Consider the following 17,255-nt stretch of genomic DNA (forward strand, 5'->3'; position numbering starts at 1 on the left):
CAGACAGTAACTAGGGCTCATGGGAGCTCAGTCTGGGCAGCAGGAGGGGGAGGTATTACTAGCCAGAGATTTTAGAGGCAGAGGGGAGGGGGGATTAGTTTTCTTTGCTCAAGATGCAGATAAGCCTGCCTCTGTGTAATGTTTACAAACAACATGGCTACTGTCATTGTATCACAGGAAGATATATTCTTATTCTGTTAAAGCTGTTTGCAGATAGATTTGCTGTGTAAACTATCTAAACACTTGTTATAGTTAGTTTTTCATCTAGGATCCGCTTTAAGTCCAAATTTGGTATGACTAATTATGGGCAGCACTATATACTGTGTGTGTGTGTGTGTGTGTGTGTGTGTGTGTGTGTGTGTGTGTGTGTGTGTGTGTGTGTGTGTGTGTGTGTGTGTGTGTGTGTGTGTGTGTGTGTGTGTGTGTCATTGTCTAATTTCAGAACTGTAGGTGTAGCTTTCTTCCAATCATTCCGTAAGGGTACAGACATACCATGTATAAAGTGATCCTCAATTGCTAGGAGCCAAAGTTTCTGGTGCTATTTGTTTGCATTGCTAGGACCTGGGGTGCCATTGATTGGCCAGCAGGGGTACATCTCTGAAGATTAACATGACTGATAACCAAGGATATTCTACATATCTTACAAATCTCTCTTAACCTCTAGTGGACCCTCTGGTCTTAAAGCAGCAAGAGCTGTCAAAGCCCTTTTAGGAGCAGTGATTCCTGTGATTGGCTCACAGCAATCACGGGATTGGGAGCCAATGAAAATGGATCCTGACAGATACACAGAAGTTCTGCTGTCATCGTCACAGCAGGGGCGAGCGGGTGCAGCAACATGGATAGTGGCGGGAATGGCGAGAGCTCAAGGTTCTCATGGCAAGGATGATTAAAATATATGCCCTGGCAGGAATAACAGGATAGAAACATGGCGTAGATTTCAATCATCAAGGTCCACAAGAAGTTTAACAATCCTTAATCACATCATATCATAGACAAATGTGTATTACAAAATGCTGCAAGTTAAAAAAAAGTTTATAATTTGTCTTTCTTACCTTTTCTTCCACCATAAAAAGTGGATCCCTTGGTTCTAAAGATGGGATTCTTGGATCTCCATCAGGAGTCATACACTTGGAATCTGGTACAGTAGTGAATTCAGAGCAGGGTTTGCCTTCAGATGCTAGAAAACATAACATGAACATAAACAAAGTGAATCTTTGACATATCTGGTATGCAACAAAATCCTACAATGGGATACATTTTCTGATATATATGAGACCCATGGCCTGAACTCCTCCTACTATTTCTTTGTTAAAGAAACCTGAACAGAACAGGGTGTGAGGGGAAATCTTCTCAAAGAATGATTGAGCAGGGAAGGCACATGCACGGCACCAGAGAGGAAGCACACTGACTCTCTGAGCTCTGTGCTGGACACGCTGATTTCACTAGCTATCATCAGCTAAAACGGTGAAACCTACCTGAAGTACACTCGCCGGGGACTCGTGAGATGGCAAGGAGCAGTAGGAGACATTGTTCATCCTCCGCCGTGACCCCTGCTAAGCAGCCCATGATCGCCTCTCTTTTCAGGCCTACCCCGGAGGCTCCCAAGATGGCGTCCACTGTCCGGCAATCTCCCTCCACGCCAGAAAGACAGACACCGGCTCTGCTCCTCCCACCACCCCCTCCTGATTTGGAGTGCCTGGGCCCTGAACTCACGCTGGACCAACTGTACTCCAATATCCACCGCATGTTTAAATCAGAATTGTCTGCCCCATTGTTTGATCTTTCCAAACAGATCAGGGACGTTGGTGACCGAGTGGCAGACCTTGAAAGACTGACGGACACCATTGCTGATGCTCTGCAGGCAGTCAAGACGCAGATAGACGATCAAGCCTCGCAAATTGAGCCACTTCAATTAAAACTGGAGGACTTCGAAAATAGAACAAGGCATGCGAACCTCCACATAAGGGGAGTACCAAAAGCTATAACTGACATCAAGGCAAATGCTCTAAATCTTTTTGCAGCCTTGCTACCCAATATGAATGCCACAGAGTTTCACATTATGTGGATACATGGGGCCCTCACTATGCCCAGAAACCAAGACTTGCCCCGTGACATCATTTTAAAAGCTTCAACACGAAGAATATTGAGACACTATCCTTGCTGCGGCTAGAGGCCAGTCTCCGCTTCCAGGATTATCTGCTACTGTTCAGATCTTCGCTAATGTCTCCCCTACCATTCTTTTTAAGCACAGAGAGCTGCGACCAGTGACAACAGCTTTGAATCAAGCATCTATTAGTTACCGTTGGGGATTTCCCTTCTCTTTAATCTGTCAACATGGCAATCGCACCTTTTACTGCAAGAATATGGCTGAAGCGTCAAAAGCTCTGGAGACTTGTAACATCCTCTTGCAACTGCCGTCTGCCTCCACAATGGATCTGGACAGAGGTGAGGTCCTCTAGGTGTCAAGATCTTATGTGGTGCCCTGGTCGCCGGAATGAGACATTTGACAGGTGACCTGCCAGCACAGAACAGCATCGCCAGGGTGACCTGCCAGAACAGAACAGCATCACCAAGATGGCCAGGCAGCACATAACAACATCGCCAGAGCGACGAGCTAGTACAGAACGACATCGTCAAAGTGACCAGCCAGCACAGTACAGCATTGCCAGAATGTCCAGCCAGCACAGAACGACATCGCCAGAGCGGCCAGCCAGCACAGAACGACATCGCTAGAGTGACCAGCCAGCACAGAACAACATCACGAGAGTGACCAGCCAGCACGGAACAACATTGTCAGGGTGACCAGCCAGAACAGAACAGCATCGCCAGGGTGACCTGCCAGCACAGAACAGCATCGCCAGGGTGACCTGCCAGAACAGAACAGCATCACCAGGATGGCCAGGCAGCACATCACGACATCGCCAGAGCGACGAGCTAGTACAGAACGACATCGTCAAAGTGACCAGCCAACACAGTACAGCATTGTCAGAATGTCCAGCCAGCACAGAACGACATGGCCAAGCGAACAGCCAGCACAGAACGACATCGCTAGAGTGACCAGCCAGAACAGAACAGCATCGCCAGGGTGACCTGCCAGTACAGAACAGCATCGCCAGGGTGACCTGCCAGAACAGAACAGCATCAACAGAGTGACTAGCCAGCACAGAACAGCATCGCCAAGGGTTAACAGCCAGCACAGAACAGCATCGCTAGGGTGACCAGCCAGCACAGAACAGCATCGCCAGGGTGACCAGCCAGCACAGGATGGCATCGCTAAGGTGACCAGCCAACACAGGACGGCATCACCAGGGTGACTAGCCAGCACAGGACGGCATTGCCAGGGTGACCAGCCAGCACAGAACTGCATCACCAGGGTGACCAGCCAGCACAGGATGGCATCACCAAGGTGACCAGCCAGCACAGGATGGCATCACTAGGGCGACTAGCCAGCACAGGACGGCATCACCAGGGTGACCAGCCAGCACAGGATGGCATGGCCAGGGTGACAAGCCAGCACAGGACGGCATCACCAGGGTGACCAACGAGCACAGGATGGCATGGCCAGGGTGACAAGCCAGCACAAGCCAGCTGTTTTGCAGAGCAATGTGAAAGTGTGCCCAGGCAGAGGTTACAATTGTGAGACTGCTTAAAAAGGAAGGATGTTTTGAGGGGAAACCACAACATCAACCTTACATAGGTTATTGTAAACTTCAGCTACAGCAGTTGAAACATCCCCATGTCTGCCACTTTTTTTCAGTGATACTTCTGCAGTCAAATTATATACATTTTGTCTTAAGCACTCATTTAAATAACTTGTAATAAATAATCATGCAATAAAAATGCAGTAAGGGCTTGATTCACTAATGCTGGGCATACACGGCCTCGATTATGCGCCGGATCAAGCCGCTGGCTCGATCCCGGCGCATCCCCGCTCGTCCCCGCCGGCGCCTGGATCCGTCCCCGCGGGCGCTCCTTATCTTCTGCTCTATTCCCCGCTATTGTCCGCCCGCGGGGATCGAGCGGGGTATTGATCCAGCGGGTCATCGGACCTGTCGGAAATTATCAATTGAGCCATCAGCGGCTCGATTGATAAGGAGCAGTTGAGCCGTGTATGCCCAGCATTAGATAAATAGCATGCCTTATCAGAGTTAGCAAGCCTTATCAAAGTTAACATGCCTTATCAGAGTAAGCACACCTTATCAGAGTTAACACGCCTTATCAAAATAGCATAGCGAGCGCTACAAACTTATGTCTGCTAATTGGCAATGACGTGAGCTCCACTCGTCCTGCCCTGAGCCCCTGTGGGTCCAATCACTTTAACCACTTGAGGACCCACCCTTTACCCCCCCTTAAGGACCAGCGCTGTTTTAGCTGATCTGTGCTGGGTGGGCTCTGCAGCCCCCAGCACAGATCAGGGTGCAGGCAGAGCGACCAGAACGCCCCCCTTTTTTCCCCACTAGGGGGATGATGTGCTGGGGGGGTCTGATCGCTCCTGCCTGCCGGGTGTTGCGGGTGGGGCACCTCAAAGCCCCCCTCCGCGGCGAAATCCACCCCCTCCCTCTCCTACCTGGCCCCCCCTGGTGAACCGGGCTGCACAGGACGCTATCCGTCCTGTGCAGCCAGTGACAGGCTGTCCCCTGTCACATGGCGGCGATCCCCGGCCGCTGATTGGCCGGGGATCGCCGATCTGCCTTACGGCGCTGCTGCGCAGCAGCGCCGTACAATGTAAACAAAGCGGATTATTTCCGCTTGTGTTTACATTTAGCCTGCGAGCCGCCATCGGCGGCCCGCAGGCTATTCACGGAGCCCCCCGCCGTGAATTGACAGGAAGCAGCTGCTCGGGCCAGCGGCTGCTTCCTGATTAATCAGCTTGCAGCTGGCGACGCAATACTGCGTCGCTGGTCCTGCAGCTGCCACTTTGCCGACGCACGGTATAAGCGTGCGGTCGGCAAGTGGTTAAAGGACATTCCTTGACAGGAAACTTTACAGGCAGCCTACTGGGCCAATCGAAGTGCGGGGATAATGTCCTTTAAAGTGATTGGACCTGCAGGGGCTCAGGGCAGGATGAGTGGAGCTCTCATCATTGCCAATTAGCAGGCAAAGTTGGTAGAGCTCGCTATGCTCCTCTGATAAGGCGTGTTAACTCTAATAAGGCATGCTATTTGTCTTAGTGAATCAAGCCCTGAATGTGTTATGCTTCTTTGAGGGTTTTAAAGTATACTAAAGATGATAAAATAAAACATTTTTATACATACCTGGGGCTTCCTTCAACCCCATCCACACAGATCGCTCCCAAGCAGCCATCCTCAGCCTTCTCCAGCTCCGGTACCGGGTCCTGTAACTTCAGCCAGTCGTGGCCAGTCTGACGCAATAAAAGTGCGCTCTCTACGTAGCACTTCTCTTGCATCAGACTGGCTTCAACTGGCTAAAGTTACGGGACCTGGTACCGGAGCTGGAGAAGGCTGAGGACGGCGGCGTGGGAGCAATCTGTGCGAATGGGGCTGGAGAAAGCCCCAGGTATGTATAAAAAAAAAATATTTTATCGTCTCTGGTTTCCTTTAAAAATTGCCCTTCTCATGATAGTGGTCTTTTAAAGAGGAACATAAAAATGAGCAATAACAACAGTGAGTATTACAAATCAGTTATTCTTACTCTCCTGATCTATTTATTTGTTCAAGGATGGGACTGGATGAAAAACCATTTTAGCCAGATAATTAGCATTACAGCAAGGAAACTATTATTATGATTTAGAATTTATATAGTGCTGACAACTTCCACAACACTTCACAGAGTATATATATAGTTATGCTATGAACTGTCTTTCAGAGGACATATGACTATGTTAGTCCCTAACATAGTCATTTGTCCATCGTAGTCTAGTGCCAATTTTCTAGAGTAAAGCCAATTAACTTATCTATATGGGCTTGATTCATTAACTACCCTGGCGTTCTATTAGAACGGCCAGGGCGGCGGCGCAGCACTTTTTTTTTTTAAAATCATGTAGCTAGCCTAGCGCTAGCTACATGACAGCCGCTGTGCAGCGGCATCCCCCCACCCCTTCCGATCACCTCCGTCAATCAGAGCAAACAGGAAATCCCGTTCAGAACGGGATTTCCTGCTAGGCTTCCCCTGTCGAGTTAAACAACTAGATGCATATAATTGGGTATTGTCCTTTTTTGAAAGTGAAGGATCAAAAAACACAAAGTCCTCTTAAGGGCAATCCACCTTGCCCAAAAAACTTGGATAATTTATGGAAAACGACTTAAATTCAAAAAACGAGGAGGTACAGTGCAATTGTGGCAAAATCTTGTAGAGAAACTTTATTAGTACAAAATATCAAAAAATATTAAAAGCTTTTTCAATTTCCACATAATTAGTCTTCATATGATCAAATCGATGCCATGAGATATTAATGATTGAAGCTGATAAGTAAATATTATATTCTGGCTTGATACAATTTTGAAGGAGGTTTTGTATTTTACAGGCAACGACACATGTTCGTTTCGGGCTCCTTATGTCGTAAATTTGCCCTTCATCAGGCCGTAATACAAATTTCTAAAAAACAAGCAATAAAAACAGATATTAAAAATCAGAGCTCAGGAGAAAATAAGCTCAAAGAAGAGCAAAAAGCAAAGAAGAAAAGCTCCACCATTGTGATTTCCGGTATGTAGTACACCTGGTTCAGAATAGATTCTGAACCTACATACCAAAAAAGGAATTGAAATGTGACACCAAACCCTACAGTGATCATATAAAAGCTCATGCCATATAGTAAGAGAAGAGAATCAGAAAGGGAGAGACCGTGAATTTTTCTGGAGGAAAATCCAAAGCAGGTGTGCACCATGGGCTAGTAAATATCAGTCCCTGCATCACTGCTAGTGACTAAGGATCCCAGAAGTCATTTCAGTGCAGGAAAGCTAGAGTCATTGGAACAACCAGAATCCACCAATATAGTCTAAAGTACACAGTTCGATGGAAAGACATTCCAGATGCAATATTTTAAGCACAATGTAGGGTACACAAGCACAAACCTGTATGGCGGAAAAAATCAGCGCAAGGCCAGAAAATTACAAAAAATTGAACACGCATCCAGACCAAGTAGATGCACATAGGGATCTGTAAAAACACAGAAACATATATATGTATACTAAGTACAAGGCAAGGATACCCCAACACAAAGTGCCCCCAAAGCAACCTCTGGAATACAGCAACCTAGGCCTAATTGGACAGCATAAGAGCACAAGCCCCTCCACATAAGAGTAACAGCCCCTCATAATGTCATGACAAATAAGGTATAAGCCCACATGAACAAAGTCAATCGTAAAGTACTGTAGCTAAAATATATATCTCTCTTTCCATGAGGTTTAATAGACCCAAAGGGTAAGACTCATACTTACTCTTCCACGGCGTCACGGAGAGAAAACGCTGCCAGGGTGGAGATCCTAACTGTAATGGCGCTTACCGCTGTTTAAATATCCGCACTTGGCGTCCTCCGATACTCTATGCGCCTGCGCAAGCTAGTTGCCAATCGGCGCCCTCCTGTTCTTACTGTGCGTTCCAGCATATACATGCCGGGACGCACCGTCGCGCACGCGAGCGCGCAGGCGTGTTGATGCGCCAATGGGGATAAAGTTAAACAGGTGGGCGGTCACCATGATCGCCATATCGTTTTCCTCCACACTACGAAAGTACCAATCCGCCTATCATGCCATATAAGCCTATTGCATAAAGGCGGAAACATCATATAGGTCTACATAGGACGGAAATGCCATAGGGCTCTATCAAGTAAAGGCGGAAATGGGTCACAACCTACGCTAAAGTGCAGGACGCGGAAATACCATATTGATCTACCAATTATAGGCGGAAATGCCATAAGAAAAATAAGACAAAGATAGACCAAAACCTGTGTTAATATTTAAATTTGGACAATCTGGAAGCCCAGACAAATCAGAAGTATATTATAAAAAAATTCAAATTTCAGCCAGGGCATGGTGTGGGGGCTATTGAAAGGGGATAATGGAAGAGGGCAAATAATACGTTAGTGAAACACCTCTAAGCCCTTCAATTATACAACTCCACTACACCCCTATCCTAACCTATATTGAAAAAATTGGTAGGCACTATGTATTGAGGTACCAAAAAAGAAATTTACCGCACATCCAGCCAGATGATCCGTGCAAGTGTAGTCCCACATTGGTAGTCCGAATCTCTAAAGAAAGGAAAAAACAAAGGAAAAAACAAAAGGAAAAAACAAAGAAAAAACAAAGAAAAAAGGCATGAGCAAAAAAAAAAATGAGGAAAACGCACACTTAAATGCGCATGTAATAAACGACAGAGAAGAAAATATTTATAAAGCCATTCATGGGAGTCTATAGATTAATACTTGATCACTTATTGGGGTCTATAATCAATGTTTAAGCCAGTAGGATACAATGTTTGCAAGAACTTTATCCACCAAGCTTCTTTGTGGAGTAAAGTGGATTCTCTATAACCTCCTCGCCTAGGAGGGGGAACTGTATCTAATATACAAAATCTCAACTGATTTGCTGAGTGACCCATCTCCACAAAATGCTGAGCTACTGGGGAATCAATTTGAGAGGGGTTCAGACCCCGTTTAATGGCTACATTGATTTTAGACTTGTGTTCAATAATTCGTTCCTTGACTGCCCTAGTAGTTTCCCCGATGTACATTTTGCCACATGGACACTTGATACCATACACTACAAAGTTAGTATCGCATGTGGCATAATGGGAAAACTTAATAGGGAATCCCTTCATGGGATGATTGATACGCCTCCCTTTTAAAACTAACTGGCAACACGAACAGTGTAAACAAGGAAAGGTTCCTTTCCGTTGAGGAGCTAGCTGTCTTTGGGTACTAACTCTAGTGGATCCAATGTCTGCTTTAATTAAGTGGTCTCGGGTAGAGCGTGCCTTCTTATAAGCTACCATAGGGACCTGTCTAAAAGCCGGAATATCTGAACCAATGGAGCGCAGAATGGGCCAGTGTCTCTTTACCACTTTTACAATTTCTGATGACATAGTGTTAAAAGACGTTGCCAGAATCATGCGATCATCTTTTCCATTACCCCGGTTCTTACCGGTTTTGAGTAAATCCACTCTGTCTTGTTTCATAACATTCTTTTTAATGCGTTCTACCAGTTTTTTAGGGTAATGGCGATCAAGAAATCTCGTCGCCATTCCAGACATGCGTTTTTCAATTTGTTGGTCCTCGTTCACATGCCCGTTTCTAGCCCCGTGCGGGGCGTGCCACCGCCCGGGGCGCTGTTGGGAGGGGGGCGCTGTAATGGAGGGGGGAGCCGGAGCCGGAGGAGGGCAGCCCGACCTCTCCCTCCCTCTCCCGGGCCGCCCTCCGTGCTCCCCCCTCAGATGTATAGTGAGCAGCAGCAGCCAGGGAGGGAGCGCTGTATACAACATACCTCCCTGGCTCCAAGCGCTGCTCTCTCGCCGCCGGTCTTCTTCTCTCTGCACGCACGCTTATACACACGCTGCTTCCTGTTTAGCCGGAAGCAGCGTATGTATACGCGTGTAGGCAGATGGGAGAAGACCGGCGACGTGAGAGCAGCGCTTGGAGCCAGGGAGGTATGTTGTATACAGCGCTCCCTCACTGGCTGCTGCTGCTCACTATACATCTGAGGGGGGAGCACGGAGGGCGGCCCGGGAGAGGTCGGGCTGCCCTCCCCGCGGCTACGGTGCTTCCCCCCTCCATTATGGGGGACAGCTACCTATCTAACCTATCCTGGGGGGCACCTACCTAATCTAACCTACGCTGGGGGGCAGCTACCTAATCTAACCTACACTGGGGTGCAGCTACCTATCTAACCTATACTGGGGGGCACCTACCTAATCTAACCTACACTGGGGGGCAGCTACCTATCTAACCTATCCTGGGGGGCACCTACCTAATCTACGCTGGGGGGCACCTACCTAATCTAACCTACACTGGGGGGCAGCTACCTATCTAACCTATCCTGGGGGGCACCTACCTAATCTAACCTACGCTGGGGGGCAGCTACCTATCTAACCTATCCTGGGGGGCACCTACCTAATCTAACCTACGCTGGGGGGGCAGCTACCTAATCTAACCTACACTGGGGTGCAGCTACCCATCTAACCTATACTGGGGGGCACCTACCTAATCTAACCTACACTGGGGGGCAGGTACCTATCTAACCAACACTGGGGGGCAGCTACCTATCCTGGGGGGCACCTACCTAATCTAACCTACGCTGGGGGGCAGCTACCTAATCTAACCTATACTGGGGGGCACTTACCTAATCTAACCTACACTGGGGGGCAACTACCTATCTAACCTATACTGGGGGGCACCTACCTAATCTAACCTACACTGGGGGGCAGCTACCTATCTAACCTACACTGGGGGGCAGCTACCTATCTAACCTATACTGGGGGGCACCTACCTAATCTAACCTATGCTGGGGGGCAGCTACCTATCTAACCTATACTGGGGGACACCTGTCTGATCTAGCCTATACTGGAAGGGGGGGCAGCTACCTAATCTAACCTATACTGGGGGGCACCTACCTATCTAACGTATACTGAGGGGAACCTACTTATCTAACCTATACTGGGGGGCAGCTACCTATATAACCTATACTGGGGGGGGCAGCTACTTATCTAACCTATACTGGGGGCACTTATCTAACCTGTATTGGGGGCACCTACCTACCTAGCTAGCCTATACAGGTGACAACTATACTGGCTACCTATACTGGAGGCACCTACCTGGCTAACCTATAGCGGGGGCAACTATACTGGCTCACCTATGCCTGGCTACCTATACTGAGGTACCTATTCTTGGCTACCTATACTGGGGGGACCTATACTAAGTGAAACTAGACCTGGCTAACCTATACTGCGGGCACCCATACCTTGCTCCGGGGGGGGGGGGCGCAATTTTTACACCCTCGCCCTGGGTGCATTTTAGCCTAGAAACTGCACTGCTCGTTCACTATGCGACGTACCCGCATAAACTGTAATTTAGGGAGAGACTCTCGTAAGCTCCTAGGATGGAAGCTATTAAAATCCAAAAGGGTGTTGCGGTCCGTTGGCTCGGAAAAGAGATCGAACGATAACATACGGCCCCTCCTACACACACTGACATCAAGAAATGCAATTTTTTGGGTATCTACATTGAACGTAAACTTAAGTGCACTAGAGGCTCCCTGTAATTCCTCATAGAAAAGATCAAAGGAGGATCTGGGCCCTGACCAAATCAAGAAGATGTCGTCGATATAACGACGCCACACACATGCATACTTTCGATAAAGATTGTTCCTATACACCCAGTCCTCCTCAAATCTTTCCACAAACAAATTTGCATACACCGGAGCTACATTAGATCCCATAGAGGAACCTCGCAATTGAAGATAGAACGTGTCCTGGAAAAGGAAATAATTCCTCTCCAAGACAAGTTCCAGGAGTGACATAAGGAATTCTATTTGTAACCCATCCACTGATAGATCACCCAATAGGGATTGTCGAACTGCGGCTTTGCCCTCAGGATGTGGAATACACGTGTATAATGATTCAATGTCTAACGTGATCAGGAGACAGTCTTCATGGGGTAAGGTTAATTCACTCATTTGTTTAATGAAGTCGGATGTGTCCCTGAGATAGGACTTCTGGCATAGCATATACTTCCTTAAAACTCTATCCAAAAAGATCAAACAACTTTTGATCAATAATATTGTTATCCAAAGCTTCATCCAGGATTATCTTAAGCTCACTCAGAAATTTCCTAGTAGGGTTCACATCCAACTTCCTATAAACATTACTGTCTTCGAGTTGTCTCAAGATTTCAGAGATATAATCATTTTTGTTCATAACCACCACAGCTCCTCCTTTATCCGCAGATTTAACTACGATAGATTGGTTCTTCTTTAGACCAAACAGGGCTTCTTTTTCTGCTTTAGTAATATTATGTTGAATATAAGGCATATTCCCTCTCTTGAATTCAATCTCTAATTTGGCTATATCTTTTTTTACTTGTTTAATATATGCCTCAACGTAATCATTGCCCTGGGGAGGTCTATTACCTGTGGGAGAGAAAAGATTAACAACTTGAGGACCCACCCTTTACCCCCCCTTAACGACCAGCGCTGTTGTAGCTGATCTGTGCTGGGTGGGCTCTGCAGCCCCCAGCACAGATCAGCGTGCAGGCAGAGCGACCAGATCGCCCCCCTTTTTTCCCCACTAGGGGGATGATGTGCTGGGGGGGTCTGATCGCTCCTGCCTGCGGGTGTTGCGGGGGGGGGGCACCTCAAAGCCCCCCTCCGCGGCGAAATCCTCCCCCTCCCTCTCCTACCTGGCCCCCCCTGGTAAGCCGGGCTGCACAGGACGCTATCCGTCCTGTGCAGCCAGTGACAGGCTGTCTCCGGTCACATGGCGGCGATCCCCGGCCGCTGATTGGCCGGGGATCGCCGATCTGCCTTACGGCGCTGCTGCGTAGCAGCGCCGTACAAATGTAAACAAAGCGGATTATTTCCGCTTGTGTTTACATTAAGCCTGCGAGCCGCCATCGGCGGCCCGCAGGCTATTCACGGAGCCCCCCGCCGTGAATTGACAGGAAGCAGCCGCTCGCACGAGCGGCTGCTTCCTGATTAATCAGCCTGCAGCTGGCGACGCAATACTGCGTCGCTGGTCCTGCAGCTGCCACTTTGCCGACGCGCGTTATGAGTGCGCGGTCGGCAAGTGGTTAAGCTCCTTTGCATTATATGGTTGGTCTAGGCATTTGTTTTAAATTGGTAGGCTGACTGGCAAAGAATGATTTCCATCTTAACTGATCAAAAAACTTTTCAAATTCAATATCTAAAGAAAAAAAGTTGGGAATAGCGGTAGGGCTGAACGATAGTCCTTTAGACAAAACTACGATTTCGTCGGGGGATAATTCATGGTCCGAAATATTAATCACTGGTGACAGGTCAGTACTCAAAGTTGCAGATTCTATGTGCGATCCCGGAAATAATATTCCCTCCTTGGCATCTGTTTCTGTTGTTTCCTCCTGGATGACCGTGCAGGTTGCGGCCCTGCTGCACCTAAAAAAGAGGAAGATTCTGAGGCAGAGGAGCCAGTAGAAGCTGTAGGGGAATTTGGTGGCTCCATTCCCTGCCTTGGATACCTTTTCCTTGATTTTCGTGGGAATTTGCTTCCCCCTGGAGTAATAGGAGTACTTCTTTGTTGCCATCGGTACACGTAACCAGATGTATAGTCTCTACAATCTTTTTGAAATTTTTCCCTTTTGTTCTGAAGAGTTTCTTTTTTATACTTTTCCAAGCTAATAAGGCTATTTGAAAAGTAAAATAATCTTCTGTTACTTGTTCAGCAAGTTTTTTCTTTATGTCAGCCGCCTCTGCTTTAAATCCAGGAAGTTTCTTGTAAATCCACTCTACATATAGCAGGAGGATGTCAAACGATGATTTGTTTAGAATTCCCTCAAATCGACACAGAAAGTCACCATCATCAGTGAAGATATTTGGGCGGATATGTGATCTAACTCCTCTCGGAATTTTCTTACTTTTATAATATTCAGCTAGGGTCTGTCCGTGAAGCTCTAAATCAATAATATATTTCTTTATCTTTTCCAGGTCTTTCAAATTGACGGTAGTACTGTCGATATCATTAAGGATCTTACAGCATCCATCGACATTACTTAAAATGCGTTTGATGTCCTCATCTACATACGAAAAAATTGCAATATTGCCAGGTTGCACATTTTCCTCCGTCAAGGTTGATAGAGTATTAGTTGACATGGATGTCACTATAGATGGAAAAAATAACTTATAAGTCAATGGAAAGATTAACCAAATTTCAGCGATCCCCGGTGGAGTTAAACAACTAGATGCATATAATTGGGTATTGTCCTTTTTTGAAAGTGAAGGATCAAAAAACACAAAGTCCTCTTAAGGGCAATCCACCTTGCCCAAAAAACTTGGATAATTTATGGAAAAGGACTTAAATTCAAAAAACGAGGAGGTACAGTGCAATTGTGGCAAAATCTTGTAGAGAAACTTTATTAGTACAAAATATCAAAAAATATTAAAAGCTTTTTCAATTTCCACATAATTAGTCTTCATATGATCAAATCGATGCCATGAGATATTAATGATTGAAGCTGATAAGTAAATATTATATTCTGGCTTGATACAATTTTGAAGGAGGTTTTGTATTTTACAGGCAAGATGATCAGTTAAGATGGAAATCATTCTTTGCCAGTCAGCCTACCAATTTAAAACAAATGCCTAGACCAACCATATATAATGCAAAGGAGCTAAATCTTTTCTCTCCCACAGGTAATAGACCTCCCCAGGGCAATGATTACGTTGAGGCATATATTAAACAAGTAAAAAAAGATATAGCCAAATTAGAAATTGAATTCAAGAGAGGGAATATGCCTTATATTCAACATAATATTACTAAAGCAGAAAAAGAAGCCCTGTTTGGTCTAAAGAAGAACCAATCTATCGTAGTTAAATCTGCGGATAAAGGAGGAGCTGTGGTGGTTATGAACAAAAATGATTATATCTCTGAAATCTTGAGACAACTCAAAGACAGTAATGTTTATAGGAAGTTGGATGTGAACCCTACTAGGAAATTTCTGAGTGAGCTTAAGATAATCCTGGATGAAGCTTTGGATAACAATATTATTGATCAAAAGTTGTTTGATCTTTTTGGATAGAGTTTTAAGGAAGTATATGCTATGCCAGAAGTCCTATCTCAGGGACACATCCGACTTCATTAAACAAATGAGTGAATTAACCTTACCCCATGAAGACTGTCTCCTGATCACGTTAGACATTGAATCATTATACACGTGTATTCCACATCCTGAGGGCAAAGCCGCAGTTCGACAATCCCTATTGGGTGATCTATCAGTGGATGGGTTACAAATAGAATTCCTTATGTCACTCCTGGAACTTGTCTTGGAGAGGAATTATTTCCTTTTCCAGGACACGTTCTATCTTCAATTGCGAGGTTCCTCTATGGGATCTAATGTAGCTCCGGTGTATGCAAATTTGTTTGTGGAAAGATTTGTGGAGGACTGGGTGTATAGGAACAATCTTTATCGAAAGTATGCATGTGTGTGGCGTCGTTATATCGACGACATCTTCTTGATTTGGTCAGGGCCCAGATCCTCCTTTGATCTTTTCTATGAGGAATTACAGGGAGCCTCTAGTGCACTTAAGTTTACGTTCAATGTAGATACCCAAAAAATTGCATTTCTTGATGTCAGTGTGTGTAGGAGGGGCCGTATGTTATCGTTCGATCTCTTTTCCAAGCCAACGGACCGCAACACCCTTTTGGATTTTATTAGCTTCCATCCTAGGAGCTTACGAGAGTCTCTCCCTAAATCACAGTTTATGCGGGTACGTCGCATAGTGAGCGAGGACCAACAAATTGAAAAACGCATGTCTGGAATGGCGACGAGATTTCTTGATCGCCATTACCCTAAAAAACTGGTAGAACGCATTAAAAAGAATGTTATGAAACAAGACAGAGTGGATTTACTCAAAACCGGTAAGAACCGGGGTAATGGAAAAGATGATCGCATGATTCTGGCAACGTCTTTTAACACTATGTCATCAGAAATTGTAAAAGTGGTAAAGAGACACTGGCCCGTTCTGCGCTCCATTGGTTCAGATATTCTGGCTTTTAGACAGGTCCCTATGGTAGCTTATAAGAAGGCACGCTCTACCCGAGACCACTTAATTAAAGCAGACATTGGATCCACTAGAGTTAGTACCCAAAGACAGCTAGCTCCTCAACGGAAAGGAACCTTTCCTTGTTTACACTGTTCGTGTTGCCAGTTAGTTTTAAAAGGGAGGAGTATCAATCATCCCATGAAGGGATTTCCTATTAAGTTTTCCCATTATGCCACATGCGATACTAACTTTGTAGTGTATGGTATCAAGTGTCCATGTGGCAAAATGTACATCGGGGAAACTACTAGGGCAGTCAAGGAACGAATTATTGAACACAAGTCTAAAATCAATGTAGCCATTAAACGGGGTCTGAACCCCTCTCAAATTGACTCCCCAGTAGCTCAGCATTTTGTGGAGATGGGTCACTCAGCAAATCAGCTGAGATTTTGTATATTAGATACAGTTCCCCTTCCTAGGCGAGGAGGTTATAGAGAATCCACTTTACTCCACAAAGAAGCTTGGTGGATAAAGTTCTTGCAAACATTGTATCCTACTGGCTTAAACATTGATTATAGACCCCAATAAGTGATCAAGTATTAATCTATAGACTCCCATGAATGGCTTTATAAATATTTTCTTCTCTGTCGTTTATTACATGCGCATTTAAGTGTGCGTTTTCCTCATTTTTTTTTGCTCATGCCTTTTTTCTTTGTTTTTTCTTTGTTTTTTCCTTTTGTTTTTTCCTTTGTTTTTTCTTTTCTTTAGAGATTCGGACTACCAATGTGGGACTACACTTGCACGGATTATCTGGCTGGATGTGCGGTAAATTTCTTCCTTGGTACCTCAATACATAGTGCCTACCAATTTTTTCAATATAGGTTAGGATAGGGGTGTAGTGGAGTTGTATAATTGAAGGGCTTAGAGGTGTTTCACTAACGTATTATTTGCCCTCTTCCATTATCCCCTTTCAATAGCCCCCACACCATGCCCTGGCTGAAATTTGAATTTCTTTATAATATACTCCTGATTTGTCTGGGCTTCCAGATTGTCCAAATTTAAATATTAACACAGGTTTTGGTCTATGTTTGTCTTATTTTTCTTATGGCATTTCCGCCTATAATTGGTAGATCAATATGGTATTTCCGCGTCCTGCACTTTAGCGTAGGTTGTGACCCATTTCCGCCTTTACTTGATAGAGCCCTATGGCATTTCCGTCTTATGTAGACCTATATGATGTTTCCGCCTTTATGCAATAGGCTTATATGGCATGATAGGCGGATTGGTACTTTCGTAGTGTGGAGGAAAATGATATGGCGATCATGGTGACCGCCCACCTGTATAACTTTATCCCCATTGGCGCATCAACACGCCTGCGCGCTCGCGTGCGCGACGGTGTGTCCCGGCATGTATATGCTGGAACGCACAGTAAGAACAGGAGGGCGCCGATTGGCCACTAGCTTGCACAGGCGCATAGAGTATCGGAGGACGCCAAGTGCGGATATTTAAACAGCGGTAAGCGCCATTACAGTTAGGATCTCCACCCTGGCAGCGTTTTCTCTCCGTGACGCCGTG

General features: G+C 45.9%; 1 protein-coding gene across 1 annotated transcript in view; it reads right to left on the bottom strand.

The window, feature by feature from the left end:
* The window catches only part of LOC137508681 (rho guanine nucleotide exchange factor 18-like), a 249,878-nt gene extending 248,312 nt beyond the window's left edge, over nt 1-1,566 (bottom strand). The window contains exons 1-2 of the mRNA XM_068233775.1: nt 1,476-1,566; nt 1,053-1,177 (exon numbers count right to left, since the gene is read on the bottom strand). Coding sequence (XP_068089876.1) covers nt 1,053-1,177; nt 1,476-1,566 — 216 coding nt within the window. The remainder of the gene's footprint in view (nt 1-1,052; nt 1,178-1,475) is intronic.
* Between the last annotated feature and the right edge of the window lie 15,689 nt (nt 1,567-17,255).

The sequence above is a fragment of the Hyperolius riggenbachi genome, chromosome 1, assembly GCF_040937935.1.
Source record: "Hyperolius riggenbachi isolate aHypRig1 chromosome 1, aHypRig1.pri, whole genome shotgun sequence".
In the NCBI taxonomy this organism is placed as follows: Eukaryota; Metazoa; Chordata; class Amphibia; order Anura; family Hyperoliidae; genus Hyperolius; species Hyperolius riggenbachi.